Raw genomic sequence first — 17,469 nt, 5'->3', positions numbered from 1 at the left:
TCCTTTTTAGCGCTAAATCTTGTTTGATTTTCGATTCATGCAATATAACACATTGAAACTAAGCTAAAATTGAAATTATATATTAACAAATGTAATAACTAATCAAGAGACAAATTGCAATTGTAAATTTTTTTTATTTGTAAGAAACGTTATCATTTTTTAAAGAATTTTATATTGAAAAGCAATTTCTCTGCACAAATTTGTAACAAACATTATTTCCAATTAATTATTTATTATAAATTAAAATATTATTAAAACAAAGCATTTATTATAGAGAAATAATTATTAAAATTTAACATGAAACTACTTTAAAGAAAAAATCTTTTAAAATATGTTGGAATTTTACTGAAAGTTCCATGATTCTTTCAACCATCAAATACTAATTTTAATTTCAATAATAATAATAATAATTGTAATAATTTTAAAATCTTTTGTCATTCAAAACGATTTGAATTATTCATGAAGTGCTTGATATATTCAGTTGCTTTTTCCAGCTTGGACTCTCCTTGCGATCCTCCCACCCGGCCCATCACATTCTTATCAGGCCAGTCTGCGATTGGCGTGCGCATCGCTCGGCTTGTCCCTCGCCGTTTCTGGTTCCTCGGCAGTCACTCGTTGGCGTCCAGGCGAAGTGGTTCTAACGTCGTTGCCTCGCTCGGTCTCCTCCTCTTCTTGTCTGCGTCAAACGGTGTCCTTGAGCGCGCTATGGCATCTGTGTGCATCATCGGTTCTGGTAACTGGTGAGTCTTCAAAAAAAAGGAGAGTGAATTTGAAGGAGCGTGAGAATAAATCACGAGAGAGAGAGTGTCGACGCGCGCGATGGATGGCAATCGATTCGCACGTGCCCCACGCACATGCGGACATCGGCGCACATTTGTTTACTATGCGCGTGCTCCGATTCATCGTATTCAAGCTGATGACAAAGTGTTTTATTCCACATGAAGCATAGAACAAAAGTTGCGTTATGCAATGAATAATTGACGCATATTCAAAGATTATGATTACTATTATTATTATTACGGTTGCTTGATATTCTAGATTTACAGATTAATATTTTATAATTATGTTATTTATTAAGTAATTAATTTATATTTAATTACTCGATGTTAAGTAAGATGAATATTGATAATCGATTAAACGTTTGAAGAGTCGTCTCAAGTATTATTGCGATGTAGATTGTAATTGCATAATACACAATTGTAAAGATTAGACATCAGTGTAAGATTATACATCATGAGAAAATTCATAAATTATTAATTTATAAAGAGGATGTATGATGGGAATTTTAATTCAATCAAGAATTGAGAGAAAAAATACAGAAATTAAATTTTTAAGATAAAACGAAATTGAAAACAATATTTTTTTCTCAGTTGTATTTACAGTGATAATAATTTTATTATTATATGGAATATTGATACTTTAATAGAATATTTAGATACTTATTTCTTACAGTAATGTGTATTAAATATATTGAGGATTTTTATACATAATATAATAACGTTAATTTTTTATAATTGCCGATATCACTTATAATTGCATCACTCATACTAGCATCACTTTATTTTCACTGATACATATAATGTTTTCAATTAATTTTCTCTTGAAAAATGATTAAAATACTAATCACATTGCATGTATTCATAGGGGCTCGGCTATCGCGAAGATAGTCGGCGCAAATGCGAAAAAACAAAGCAGCTTTGCCGATCGCGTCACCATGTATGTTTACGAGGAAATTATCGATGGAAGGAAGTTAACAGAAATCATCAACGAAACACATGAGAATGTTAAATATCTTCCGGGACATAAAATTCCTGCAAATGTGGTAAGATTATATTTCTCGAATATATACTAATTGATCTAACTTGTAAGATGATTCTAAATGTTTAATTTTGAATGTTTATTTTTATTGTATATTTATTTTTCATAATATTTTTATATTTTTATTAATTACTATTTTTATTTCTTAAAGATTTATTTTATATTTTTTCTTTAAATATTTATATATCTGTGAAGTGAATTGTTTATTGACCTTCAGATTCTCGAAATGTTTAGATATTTTGCATACTGAATATTTTTACTATATAGAAGTTCCAAGTACAAAATTGCGCTAAGAATCTCTTTCGTGTTTTTAATTTCTGACATTTCTCAAACAAAAAATTGAAGAAATATGTTTGATTCCAATAATCAATAGTTTCAGTTAGTGATATGAATTAGCGAACTTTAGAATTTCAAACTCTGATCGCGATCAAGATAATTTACTGTATGCGTTCCGATATCGCTCTCGTTATCAAATCTCTTTTGCACTCCTCTGTTGAAAAGTTTATCAATCATGATATGCCAATCAATGCCCAGCATTCCTAGCTTCAGAGACTTAAAGTGTCAAATATTGTATGTTATAGAAATTTCACATATACAAGGCCAAATAGTATAATTTGATATCACACTGATTATTTCCACTATTTTTTATAATATTTTTATCATATACTTGATCATTTTAAAGGCGAGTTCTTCTCACATATTCACCCACATATTCATTTCTTATCTTTAACTACTTATTAGCACGTGGAAGTAATTACTTATTTTACACACAGAAAAAATATTTTTTATTTATTTTGCTTGTTTATTATTTTCGAAGGAACGATAGTTAAAACTTCTTGAAAATTACTACTGAATCTTGATAAGATATGTCAAAGTTTCTTTTATTTAGAATTAATTTATACATTGATGTATTTTTCAAATCAGCTTTTTTATAAAGTGCCAAATTTTTGTAGATTGGTTTTTAAAAAAAATAGTTTTTAATAAAAAAGTTTTTTATAGAAAAGCTGAATAAAGAGTGCTCGTGTCATACATATACACAAAGTATGTCATTTTAATCAATACATTTCTCTGAAACTAAATGAGATATGAAAATGCGATTTTTGCAGCATCACATGTTCTGCAAAGGATATATTTTTATTTAAAAAAAAATTGTTCCTAAGCGAAAAGACTCCCTTTTTTAAATAAAATCAAATGTTTCGTGAACATCTATGTTTAAATGCGACAAATTTAACAACTTATGACTCTAAGTCATTCAAGGTTATTAACACATTCAGTCGTCTGACAAAAGGCTATGCAAAGTCATCAGCGGTAGTTCCTGTGTTAAAGATAGATGATATGGACAAAATGTGCTTGTCTCAAGCATTGAATAGACTAAGAAAAATACATAATTATTACTAATTTTTCAAAAACTAATCGTAGGAATTATTTAAATTTTTAATTATATATTATATAAATCATACATACAAATGATTGTTGTATATAAATTTTATATACATACCCCTATTCTTTTACCTTTATTAATTTTAATAGAAATAATTAGCATGATCATATAATATAATTTACTATGGAATTTTAATACTGAAACCTTATATATATATATATATATATATATATATATATATATATATATATCTTCTTAAGAAAGATGTCCCTCCTTGATAAAAATCGCTACACATGTATGCGCAAAGCTAGCTAAGAATAACATGTCTTATAAATATTTATCTTCTGAAATATTATAGATTCATTCGGTTAAGCAAAAAGACATTAAAAGAAACCAACAATATAACGTATGTTCTTATTTTTTTTACTTTTTTAAAAAATGTACAATATGTTTCACGCATTACTATTTTTCAATAAAGTTTTTCTTATTTAACGCAAAATTTTTCTATTCTTTCACGTTTGATTAAGATAAAATTAATATTTGGGAGAAAATTAAAATTGTAAATCTGGAAATATGTATATGTGAATTTTAAATGATCGGAAAATTTGATTAATTAATGCGATCAAATAAAATCTTAAAGAAATATATTTAAAAAACATGATAAGAAGATATATGATAGAAAAAAGCGATAATGGTATAAGAATAGATGAACGAAATTAATGATTTTATTTAGTCAGATTGAAATCGCATACAGTAGTATATATAGTAGTTCAAACCGGTTTATTATTAACTATGTACACTTTCACGTCCTTCTGTATAACTTCTGGGAAATCCGATATTTATAAGTCGAAACTTCATAAAGATATAGCAAGGGATAATGAAAAAATAATATCTAACAAGATCTATTCTTATAAAAATATGAAACTCTGGACATTTACATTTTTACGACATCGATGATTGAGAAGTCCAAGGTTTAAGGACTTGAGTTTATATTCAAGGATTTTTCATAGAATTTCTAAGAATAATCAAACCAATGAAATTGAAAAGAGCTATTTTATTCCAAAATTAATAAAAATCCCGTTTTTATCTATAATTCAATCATTTTTACTTTTGTGAAAAATAATAATATACATATATATATTTGATTTAATTTTTAATTTTACATTACAATCTTTTTAATTAAGTTTCTAATTAAAATTTCATTGATTTGTATATGTAATAATATTCGAGAGATATGATTTCATCTGTTTTCTCTCCTGATAGGAATCCTCTATCTTTTATCGCTTATTTGAAAACTATCAATAGTGTTCTTCTCGGACATATTTTAAATTTAAAAAATATGATGAAAACAGTTCATGGTTTTGAAATATTTTACGTACATGTGTACTAATATATTATTTTTCTTGCATTTTACACATTTAAAAATAAACTAATTACTTATTCATACATATACATATATATGTATATATGTATAAGTATATAAAAATGTAATAAATTTATTTTTAAATGCGTAAAATGTAAGGAAAATAAAACCATATTAAATGCACATTGCTCATATTTTCCAACATTTCAAGTGATTCAATGATAAAGCAGCGTTCAAGGTCATATTATTTTTCATACTCGTGACGATGTAATTGTTTTTGTTGTCATGAGTTGATAATATTGAAAATACCTCGTTGATTATGATTCTTTCTAATATAATTTACAGTATTTAAAATATTTTAAAATCACACCAAATGTTTTTTAATCATAGATACTTTAACCATTTTAGAGATTTTTCTTTTTAGTGAAAATATCGAGACATTAATAATTTTTGAATTTTTGAAAGCAATTGAAAAAGAAAAACTTTTCATAAATTAAATCTTGTAAAATCATAACGTTATTAAAATTATATTCTTCGGTTATTGTAGATAGTTAATTTTAATAGAATTTTAATTTGGTGCTTAGTTACAAAAAACATATAATGGAAAAAAATAGAAACTTAATAAAAAATCTTTTCTAATTTTTTTATTGAGGAAAAATTGATTTTTTAAATTGGCTACAGAATTTACTATTAATAGGATTTTGAATTTTGGAGCATTTTATATAGTATGCAATATATGACGTTTATATAGTATACAATATATAGACTATATATTATTCCAGATTGCAATTCCTGATGTGGTTGAAGCTGCAAAAGATGCAGATATACTTATATTTGTAGTTCCGCATCAGTTTATTCAAAGGATATGCAATACGCTTCAAGGAAAAATCAAATCTACCACTGTCGGCCTGTCTTTGATTAAGGTACATTTTAATCTTTTTTCTAAGCTTACATTATTCAAGGTTTAGTTAGAATATCTTCTCAATATTAAATTAAATCATATTCTATAATGCATTTTTTTATATTTTTGTAAATAATATTTATAAATAAAATATATAAATGTGTTTTTTTAAAAACATTTAAAAAATATGCAATTTGTATATTCATATTAATCTAACTATATATAGATATATTCTGGAATTTTGTTGGCAGGGTTTTGACAAGAAAGAGGGTGGTGGTATTGAACTTATTTCTCATATAATTTCAAGACAGCTGCAAATTCCAGTCTCAGTCCTGATGGGCGCCAATTTGGCTTCTGAAGTAGCCGACGAAATGTTTTGCGAAACTACTATTGGTAAGAGATTAAAATCTAAATAACGATTCAAGATATATCAATTTAATCGCATAGTTTAAACGGCTGCCAATAAATTAAAAGATATTTCCTTAGATAATTTTCGCAACGATAGAGAAAAAAAACGTACAATTTCTGGCAAATATCATGTAATGAAAAATACATAATTGCAAAAGATATTTCCTAATCTAAATCGATTATATTTTTACATAAAATGTTTATTAACATTATCGATTCATTCATAGCACGCAATGTAGAGATTAATGCAGCTTTCAAATAAAAAAAATTGAAAATTAAATGTTATCAAATTACGGAAGACTTTATAAATCATAATAGTAATTTACATTTTTTAAGAATATAGATTTAACAGTTTGGAAATAAGCTTTTCAATCTGAATCGTAATTCGCAGGCTGCAAGGACAAGACGATAGCGCCACTACTTCGCGATTTAATTCAGACATCATACTTTAGAGTAGTGGTTGTCGAGGACGTAGATTCTGTGGAATGTTGTGGCGCACTAAAGGTGAAATCGATTGTTTTCAATTTCTATTGATTTAATTTTTATTCTAAGAGGACTTTTTAAATTAATCAGACTTAAATCTTAACTGTATATATTAATGGCTTATAGAATATAGTTGCCTGTGGCGCTGGTTTTGTCGACGGGCTTGGTTTAGGTGACAACACAAAGGCTGCAGTAATCAGACTAGGTCTCATGGAAATCATCAAATTCGTCGGTGTGTTCTATCCGGGCGGAAAATTGGCGACTTTCTTCGAAAGTTGTGGAGTTGCCGATCTAATCACGACATGCTACGGCGGACGCAATAGAAAGGTTTCAGAGGCCTTTGTCAAAACCGGCAAGGTCAGCAACACAAGATATTTCAAGCATGCTTTGTTTTGATTAATTTTTTATTTTTAATTTTAACAAAATTCTCTTTAATCGATTAATCTAGTAAAAGTTTGATAATATCCATTAGAGAAACTTTTTAAGAGTACAATGTTTCAATTTAACATATTATAATATATTCATACATACATATCAGAATTTGAACAATCTTATAAATTGTTAAATAATAATTAATCATGCATTTGCAGTCTATTGAGACGCTGGAGAAAGAGATGTTAAAAGGACAAAAACTACAGGGACCGTTCACCGCCGAAGAGGTCAACTACATGCTGAAATCGAAGAATATGGAAGGTGGGTTTCCGTTGTTCACGGCAATTCATCGTATTTGCATCGGTGAACTAAAACCAACGGATTTAATCGACTGCATACGTAACCATCCGGAACACATGTAAGCTTACAATTGTTACCATTAGCTAGCATTAAAATGTGTTTATTGATTTAAACGTAAGACTAATTTAAACACATAATTAGTTCGTACACAAAGTTATAGATACCTCAACTTTCACCGAGAATAATCTAGCTTTTAGAAAACTCAAAATTTCGTCGATCGAAACTTTTTCAAGTACTGTTTAGAATTTTAAATCGAATTTACGATTTTGGACAATAGCTCTATAAATTAGAATTCCATTTGTTCATAAAATTATTTAAAATAATAGTAATTTATATAATAAAATAATAGTAATCTATATAAAATAATTAAAAAGGATTTCATGGAAAATCCATTATAATTCTCTCGATTGGTTTGGATTATATTCTAATTAAAATCTTACAAATTTTTTTGCCTAAAATTTTCATGATTTCAAGATTTTACGGATCTATATAATTTTGAAAATTCTACATTTAAAGGACTTTAAAATTGCATGAAATCAGAATCTTATCAAAAACTTCAAATCTTATAATTAATGAATTATTTTCTATGGGTTTAAAGATCTAATTTTCAAAACATTTTAATGTAAAGTGCTTTAAATGTTTACAATTTTGTTTTCATAATATAATATTTCTTATAGATTCAAAGATTCTATAAATATATTTGAAAAAGTTGAACAATTTAGTTAATAAAATTCCACATCGCGTTGAGCGCGATGAACAAATTGTTATACTTTACAATGAGAATGTTTGCATATAATATATATATTTTATCAACAGAAATTTTATTCAATGTTTTATGGACGAGCTAAAAGATCTATAAATTTTTGATCGTTGATTGTTACATGCGTTGTCGACTAATTAATCATTATGTAAACTAAGAGAAAAGACAAATATAATTAATTATTTGTTGACGGAAAAATAAAACTCAGTTCTCTTCTGTCCCTCTTTCCTTAAAGATAATATTTTCTTTTCTATTAATCACATAAACTTAAGACTCTTCTTAATATTCTCTACTAACCAATTACATACAAGGCATTACGAAAACACTTGGATAAGTTTTAGGAATACATTCTTTATGTCGAAATGAAATGTATATGTGAGACATGAACTCATTTTTCAAACTTGTCCATTTGTACTTTAGTAATGCTCTGTAATTCTCATTTCTTGATTAGCTGATGCGAAAGATATTTCATCCGGACTGACGATAAATAACGTAGAAATTGTGTCGGTCTAAAGGAGTTAATTCGCATTCGCTCCATATTTAGGAATGAAGACGCCTCGATGACGTTCAAGTCTAAGCCCAAGTGCCACCTTTGAAGATTCTCCCAATGTCGATTCTCGAGAGAAGACTCGTCACATCATTCAATCAACATCATACTCGAAAGCGTGATGCTAGTTAAGTGATTTATTGAATTCGATTATCAGTTATTAAACCGCAGTAAAACATTAATTATCAAGCTAGAATACAATCGAAATAAGTTCCTTTTTTGTTGCAATAGTGATAGTTTGATCATAACATTGACACAGCAATTCTATTCATTATGTATATTTTTTGTATTTTTTTTATTATTACTTATAGAAAAATACGTTATTGAATTGGATAAAAGGCTTTTTAATTCTTTCGTTGAAGAACTTGAAAAATAGTTGAATCAAGCAATGAATGAATGAAATGAGCAAATTGGAGAAAATTTTGCAATGTACTCTCAAATGATGTTCGATGCAACTGTGATAGTTTATAGACTTGTGATTCTGTAAACTATAATAATTTATAAATTATTAAATGATATTTCTTGTTATTTAATATTATCAATTCTTTTAAAGCATTTTTTTCAGTTTTTGTTCAGGTTTTGTATTTTATAAAAATAAGTTTTTAGATTTTCTAAAGGAATTTTTTGTAATGATTGTAACAAATACTAACGAGATATCTAGATATTTCTTTATGAAGAATCATTTCTATATAATGTGTTTTAAACAAAAGTACAATATAATGTTTTAATTAATCATCATTAGATATGTAATTGAAAATTATTTTAACAGGAAATTAAGCAATTTGTAAGCCTTTAAAATTTTCGTTTTAAACGACAATTTATGGTTCCTAATCCTCAAATTCTTTGATTTATGAGTTCTATGATTTATATATATATATATATATATATATATATATATATATATAGATTTTTATAGAATAAAATATAATTAACTTAACACTTGTTAAACATATTTTAAACATATTTAACTTTAGATATTTATATTATAATTATAATATATTTATTATAATTATATTATTATAATTATAATATATTTATAATATATAATTATAATATATTTTAATATTTAACTTTAAATAATTAATTATTCGATTAATATTTATATAGATTAAAGAATGTATGTGGCCTTATCTCTTCTGTTATCCTTCATTAAATCTATAAATTCAGCATAAAATTGAATGAAGGACATATCATAGGGTCAAGTTCGAATTCGTGACCTTAACTCGTTATCATTATTATCGATGCATTGCTAATTTTGTTCACGATGCTTTGTTCGTCGTTGAAGCGTCTGCTCAGTTGGCTTTAATCCAGAGCTTGCGCGCGCAAACGCTAGAAAATAATTCACGATCGCTGCTAAGGTCAGCGGGCTTCTAAGTCAATCGGTCAGTCGGGCCTCGCGGTTGATCGATCATCGATCAGGAATATTATTTGGAACGACATTCTCTAAAAGAGGGAAAAAAGAGATGCCGGACGCGAAGAAAAAAGTATGCATCGTCGGCAGCGGCAATTGGTAATTTTCTTCATGCTGAGAATAATTAATTACGAATTAATTTGTAGTAATTCTATCATTTTTGCTCGCTAATTTTTTCCCTTTTTATTACTTTGTACTAATTTATTTATTGGCATATGCATGATAAAATATAAAGCTTTATCTGAGAATGAAAGCTATATACTTCTTCTTCAGGTAAGTTTATATAATCATGAATTGTAACATGTTAAATAATTACTGAACAGAAAATAAACTGGAAATCACACAAAATTGACATTTTATATAATGTTCAAAAAACATGTTTTCTTTATTTTTTTTTAAATTAATATTTAATATTCAAAATTGCATTATTAATTGATGGTTTATATGTATTGAAAGTTATGTGTAAATAAATTAAAACATACTACAAAATAACACACACATATGTGTGTGTGTGTGTGTGTGTGTAATATTTTGTAGTATGTTATTAAATATTAATTAAAAAAAGAAATAACGAAAACATACTTTTTGAACATTATATAAAATCTTGTCAATCTTGTATGATTTTCAGTTTATTTTCTGTTCAGTAATTATTTAACATATATATATGTGTGTGTGTGTGTGTGTGTGTGTGTGTGTGTGTGTGTGTGTGTGTGTGTGTGTGTGTGTGTGTGTGTGTGTGTGTGTGTGTGCGCGTGCGTATGTGTACACATATATCATATTTTTAAATATGTAATATTTGTATATTAAAAAATATTTGTATTTCATCTCTTGAATGTGTGTGTCAATAATAACCCAGATTTTATTTGATCTAGTTTGCGTGATGACAGACATACCGATGCAATTCTGCCTCTATCTATTGTTCCAAAATTAACTCATTGCAATTTCGAGGACGTGCACAACACGCAACTGCACAAATATAATAAATAAAAGATTTAATATTACAATTGTACTTTTTTTCATCATAATTAATAACTCAAAGCTCACTCTGATTGAATGTATATTTATTCATAATCATCATATTTGTGTGTTATTATATGAATCTTAATAATCTTAATAACCAAGAGTTTTATATATATATATATATATATATATATATATATATATATATATAATAGAGATGACAGCATATCATTTATTCGAAGAATCTTGTTATATATACGATGAATCGTTCCAGGGGCTCGGCAATCGCGAAAATCGTTGGGGCGAATGTCACGAAATACAATAATATATTTGAGACACGAGTGACGATGTATGTGTATGAGGAAATTATTAATAATGAGAAACTGACAGACATAATCAATACTCTTCACGAAAACGTTAAATATTTGCCTGGGCACAAACTTCCAGAAAATGTGGTAAGTATCTCAAATATATTAATATCTATTTATTTCAACAACTTAAATAATTTGATATTAATTATAAGATCAGTGATGTTAGAAAAAATAATTAATAAATTTTAACAGCAATTTGTAATACTTTTACACATATATAAATAACAAATGAATAGATAACAAAATTTAAAATAAGATATCTGAGAAATTCAAGAGGTAGCCGAGTACTCTAAATCAACGATCTTAAAAAATGAAAATTTGAGAATAGAACTTTTTAAGATATATTTTTAAAAAAAAGTTAGATTAAAGTAGAATGTAATCTTCATTAGAAAAATATAATCTGCTTCAAATCTATAAATTCGCTTTAAGGCGATTAAATCAACTACTATTTAGGTAAAAAAATCAGAAGCAAATGAGAAATATTTATATGTATAAAAAAACCTCATTCTCGATTAATAATCAGTGGTAGTGCGGACGTAGACTTTTCCAGACGGCATAGACACACGATCGACACCTCCTGGGAAGAGATTTGGAAGATCCTCTTCCTTCACCGACGGCAGAATCATTACCTTCTCACCAGGCTATAATTAAATCAAATTAGAAACATCAGATTAGAATCATCGGTTATATCAGTTGTATTAAATTATTGTCATCGCAGTTATATTAAATCGAAGCTATTTATCGTCATAATCAGATAAATATTATCGCAAGAAATTATGAAGAGATAAGAATAATAATGAAAGAGATAAGAATAATAATGAAAGAGATAAGAAGAAGAATTAAAAAGATAAAAGAAGACTCACCACCCAGTTGGCGGGAGTTGCTACTTCTGGTCGTCTATCAACGAGCTGCAACGAATCAATCACACGCAATATCTCGCTGAAATGAGAAAATCGTATCAATATTAGTATAAATAAATAAGATAGATAGATTTGTATATACAAAACTCTTCTTTTCTTTCTATGGATGTATTCAATGCATCAGAATGTAAACAATATATATATAGTATTTCGTCAACTTACTCGACGTTGCGTCCAGTGGAGGTCGGATATTGCATGGAGAGTCGCAGACGATGATCTGGACTAACAATGTACAGAGCGCGAACAGTCTCAGCGGTTTGCGGATCATCTTTGCTCTGCTCATCGATCATATCCAGTTGCACGGCAAGCTTACGATTATGATCGGCGATGATGGGATATGGGAAAGCGCCGGGAATGTCTTTGCAGTATGACTTAATATCCTATAAAGAAAATTAATTAAAAATTATGATGATAGAAATAATCATAAACGAGATGAAAAACAAAGAAAATTGATTAATAATATAAAACCAATTTGAAAATTGAAAGTAATAACAAAAGAGGAAAATGAAGAAAGTTCGGAAAATTAACGAATGAATATAGCTCATAAATGTGTATAATAATATAAATGTATCAGGAATTGCATTTCCTTATGTAGGATTTAATAAACTCACATTGACCCAGTCCACGTGGTCCTTGAGCTTGTCAACTGAATGAGCAAGCAGCTTGGTATTGCGTTTCTCAAAGAATGGCTGATGTACGGCAATACGACCCAATTCAGTAGTGCACACAGGAGTGAAATCTGCAGGATGGGAGAAGATAACTACCCATCTGTGTGTGCAAAAAAATAAACATTAACAATTAAATAAAGATTAAAATTGTGTTGATGTTCTAAGAGAAAGAGATAAAACGAGGGAAAAATCAGATTCAATTATATGTAAAAAATAGAAAAATTATTAAATACTAAATAATTATGCTACTAATATAATTAATTCAATATATACAATTTATATAATTATAAATAATATATATATATATATATATATATACATAAAATTTAAAATTATATATTACAAATTTAAAAGTATATAATTTTTTATAATTTTATATGTATATATTTCATGTGTGTATGTGTGTGTGAATCAAACTAATTATACAAGATGAAACATTTATTTTATGATTTAAATTATCTCTATTATATGTTCAGTTCATGAAAACATGTTTTCAATGAAGTTACAGCTTATCATTCTACACATAAAAGTATTAAGATTAAAGTTATTAAATTTTTGTTAAAATATCTTGCGATAGTTACACGCGTAATAAAAAGATATGTATATATAATTAAATAAAATAACTATGTATTTCAAACTATACAAATATATCTCTACTGAAGATAACCGAGAATAGCAATCAAATCTTTGTAATATCATTTCTATTAACAAGAATCACATGTTTACGGCATCTTATCAGAATTATGTAATTAGTCGCGATTACACGAGTCAAGTGTGATACTTTCAAATATTTCTCATATTTCTTATGTTGAATATTTGCCTTGGTCTTGTGCCAAGGATAACGCTCCGTTGTTGCAATCCATTTATTTCAGCTCATGGTCGCCCTTCAGTTCTTTAATGAAAATTACCGATCAATTCATTTTTAAATCGCATTTGTAATTCAAATATATCGCACTTTCTTATACTGATTATAATTATATTTAAAGCATTTTTTATTATGTAATTACAAGAATAAAATCATAAAATGAATCTGAGTGATTAATAAATTAATCTAATGTCTGTATTGATACAAAGATATGTAAAATTAATACTTAATAAAATTAATTAATAATAATATGATTAATAATAATTAAATAATTATATTTGTTCACACAAAGTAATACATTTTATAAAAGTTAAATAATCTATATCATAATAATTTTATTATATATGATATATATTAAATATTTATTTTATATTAATTATAATGATTGCTGCAAAATATAATTATATGTTATATTTCAAAAATATAATTATTTTATATATACACACACACGCACAATTAAGTGAGATTAAAAAATAATAAATTTTATACATTTAGTTACATATAATTATTATGTATATATAGAATTATACATAAAGATTAATAATCTTGTATGCATGTGAAATGTAATGATGAAAGAAGCTTCATCATTGTGTAAAATCCGATTCTAATAGCTTGTTATTTATAACATCCTGTCAATAATGAATTATGGTAGAGAGGATCTAGTCTTGAATAATACTTCGCTGCAAATCATGCGCGTCAAATCAGGCAAATGCAAATTAAGTTACGATGCGCAATAAATCCTACATGATAGATTTTATAATTGCTGAACGTGTTTATTGATAGAAAATTATTACAATCGAACAAAATGTTGCAACATATGCAATTAATTTTGTAACAGATAATATCCTCTTTATCTCTCTCATATTATATCTAGCAATATCGATTTTTATCTTGTCAAAATGTGATTCAAATATATAATAATGACGCAATTTTACAAAAGAATTTCATATTTTCTGGCATATTTTTAAATAAGTCTTCAAGAATTTGAAAATTAAAAAATATTTAGAGAAAAATGTATAAGATAATTGAAGTAAATATATAATTCATGTATTTATTTTAAAAAAATTATCTTATATATTTTTATCCATGCATTTATTTTAATTATCTCGTATATAAGAATATATAAGATAATTAAAATAAATGCATGGAATATAAAATAACTCTTATTCTTCTTTGTCAATGAATGCAATTATTATATAAATCATTTTGAATATATAATAACAAATTATAACAATATTATAATAAATATTAAAAATATTAAAAAAACTATTTTATATGCGTTTGTATATGTATTTATATATGTGTAAAAAAATATTATTTTATAAGTATGTGACTTACGAGTTGCCCTGCCATTCATAAAAATCAATGGGACCTTGCGTGGTATCGGCCTTAAAGTTCGGTATGATACTGTTAAGCCTCATTATTGCGTTGCCCTTGACTGGGTATTCAATGAAGAAATTGCACGATCGTGTATCTCGAGATGCTCGTGTGGTACTGATGACTCTGGGACGATTTAACGGCGACCTGTGCGCTTTATATACGATGCTCAGATCGCTTCTTATGTTACAAACATTGATATCTCCATATCTGGCCTTACTAATATTGATGTATGGATAATCAAATAATGATTATTTGACATCAATAAATTCTTGTTTCCATAAAAACAAAAAGTTTAATGTATGGCAAGCAGTTTCTCTCTTTCTCTATAACTTAAAAATACAAATTAATTATAAATTATAAATATTTCGGAAAAATATAAAAAATTAGTTTCTTTGATTTTTGTCTTTAATCAGATAATAATCAAACTACCGAAAAGAAAGTTAAAGTTCCTATCTTTCTGTAAGGAATTTTCGCAATTTTTACATATTTCTATAATATTTTATACCGTAAAATTTAACGTTTGGAATATAACTAATACACTGGATAAATATTCTTCCAGGTTGCTATACCCGATGTTGTGGAGGCCGCAAAAGATGCCGATATCCTCATTTTTGTCTTGCCGCATCAATTTATTCGCACCTTATGCTCGACGCTGCTGGATAACATAAAACCAACCGCGGTCGGTCTTTCTCTCGTTAAGGTATATTTCAAACATAACTCTCTTTTTCTTCAATAAATATATTAGACTATAAATTAATTTGAATGAAAGGGTTTTGGACGAGGCGAAGGAAACAGTATTGAGTTGATTTCTAAGATCATTGAGAAGAACCTAAGAATACAGTGTAATGTCTTAATGGGTGCCAATCTTGCCAATGAAGTCGCCGAGGAAAAGTTCTGCGAAACTACAATTGGTAAATATTTTCTATAATTCTGTGTTTTTTAAATATATCTGAATATATAGAATATATAGATCTTTTAGATATTCTGTTCTAATTTTATTCTAATAAAATATCCATCCAAATATTACGAAAATGATCTAAAAATTGTAAAAAATTACAGGATGTAAAGATAAACGATTAGCACCGGTATTAAGAGACCTCATTCAAACTCCAAACTTCCGAGTGGTTGTTGTAGAAGACTGTGAAACTGTGGAAGTTTGTGGAGCCCTGAAAGTAAGCAGATAATCTTGAAGAAATTTCTACATATATATTACCTTTGTTCATCATTTTATAAATTTATTTATTTTGTTCAAAGAACATAGTGGCATGCGCTGCCGGTTTCGTGGATGGTCTCGGATTGGGGGACAACACAAAAGCCGCGGTGATCCGATTAGGATTGATGGAGATGGTCAAATTTGTCGATACCTTCTACAGCGGTTCTAAACTTTCCACATTCTTCGAAAGTTGCGGTGTAGCAGATCTGATTACAACGTGTTACGGAGGAAGGAATCGCAGAGTCTGTGAACAATTCGTTAAAACTGGCAAGGTAAGTATATCTCAATAAATTCTCGAAGATTCAAGAATCTGCAAAATGATACGCTTCAGCTTCGATCGCTATCGATGCTTCTGACATTATTGCATCAGTCTAATCTTGATATATAATCTTGATAATGATGACAGACGATCAAGGCATTGGAAGACGAATTATTGTCCGGGCAAAAGCTGCAGGGACCAGCAACGGCAGACGAAGTTCACGATATGCTGAAGGCGCGTAGCCTAGTGGACAAGTTTCCACTGTTCACAGCAGTGCATCGTATTTGCACCGATCAATTGCGACCGGCGGATCTCATTGATCAGATTCGTAGTCATCCTGAGCATGTGTAAGATTTCTATATTAAATTCGCTATTCAATTAACATTTCTTGCACTTAAAATGAATTTTTTATTATTATTGATCTACCTTAAAAATAACTTTTTAGAATATGTATTATTTTTTCATTTTGATTAAATCGGAAATCCTAAAAAAAATGGCATTAAATTTTATATTACTTAACATTCTGTACCCAATTAACAAAAGAATGCTATTTTTATTGACTCTATTTCTTTAGATTTGCTCCAAAGACCCTTTTCATGTACTGAGTCCTTTCCTAGAAGTTTGTCAACTCCTGTGATCTTCAAACTATATTTTCAAGTAAAAATTAACTAGATTAAATAGAAATTGCAATAAGTACTATTTCACATTCCTTGTACAATTCTCATTCCTTGTACACATAAATAATTATATAAAATCTGTAAAAGATAAAGTGTACACATAATCAGTATTACAATTATAGAAAAAAATATGTAAAGAAATTTTCATGTGTTACAGGATGAGATTAGAAGAGGGAAGTATATAGTTTGTATATACTCGATTCAGTATATACAAACTCTTGTAGGAACAGCCTGAGACATCAGAAGACAAATGATTTAAGCAAAGACTTGTACATATTCTGAGCACTTAATATAATTGTATTGCTGTAAATAAAGATCAACTTTAATTATATAAAGTAAATTTTCATCTTTT

At 27.6% G+C, this 17,469-nt stretch overlaps 3 protein-coding genes across 3 annotated transcripts; 2 read left to right on the top strand and 1 right to left on the bottom strand.

Moving 5' to 3' along the window:
- The first annotated feature begins 449 nt into the window (after positions 1-449).
- LOC105254548 (glycerol-3-phosphate dehydrogenase [NAD(+)], cytoplasmic) lies at positions 450-8,867 on the top strand. The gene is made up of 8 exons (XM_011263303.3): positions 450-740; positions 1,645-1,822; positions 5,345-5,485; positions 5,715-5,856; positions 6,263-6,375; positions 6,481-6,711; positions 6,945-7,144; positions 8,391-8,867. Exons 1-8 carry the CDS (start codon positions 460-462, stop codon positions 8,440-8,442), a joined length of 1,338 nt encoding a protein of 445 aa, XP_011261605.2. The 5' UTR covers positions 450-459; the 3' UTR covers positions 8,443-8,867.
- Positions 8,868-9,612: 745 nt separating this feature from the next.
- LOC105254550 (glycerol-3-phosphate dehydrogenase [NAD(+)], cytoplasmic) lies at positions 9,613-17,457 on the top strand. The gene is made up of 8 exons (XM_011263307.3): positions 9,613-9,903; positions 11,039-11,219; positions 15,528-15,668; positions 15,738-15,879; positions 16,028-16,140; positions 16,223-16,453; positions 16,588-16,787; positions 17,275-17,457. Exons 1-8 carry the CDS (start codon positions 9,857-9,859, stop codon positions 17,300-17,302), a joined length of 1,083 nt encoding a protein of 360 aa, XP_011261609.1. The 5' UTR covers positions 9,613-9,856; the 3' UTR covers positions 17,303-17,457.
- On the bottom strand, positions 11,121-15,224 carry LOC105254549 (peroxiredoxin-6-like). Its single transcript, XM_025412263.1, has 5 exons — positions 14,927-15,224; positions 12,667-12,823; positions 12,218-12,435; positions 11,999-12,074; positions 11,121-11,776 (listed from the first exon to the last, which is right to left on the bottom strand). The coding sequence occupies exons 1-5, from the start codon at positions 15,007-15,009 to the stop codon at positions 11,648-11,650; spliced, it is 663 nt and encodes a 220-aa protein (XP_025268048.1). The 5' UTR covers positions 15,010-15,224; the 3' UTR covers positions 11,121-11,647.
- Positions 17,458-17,469: the final 12 nt, after the last annotated feature.

This window comes from Camponotus floridanus, unplaced genomic scaffold, assembly GCF_003227725.1.
Source record: "Camponotus floridanus strain SB8 unplaced genomic scaffold, Cflo_v7.5 scaffold107, whole genome shotgun sequence".
In the NCBI taxonomy this organism is placed as follows: domain Eukaryota; kingdom Metazoa; phylum Arthropoda; class Insecta; order Hymenoptera; family Formicidae; genus Camponotus; species Camponotus floridanus.
Note: the sequence above shows the minus strand (reverse complement) of the source record. Positions and strands in the feature narration are given on the sequence as shown.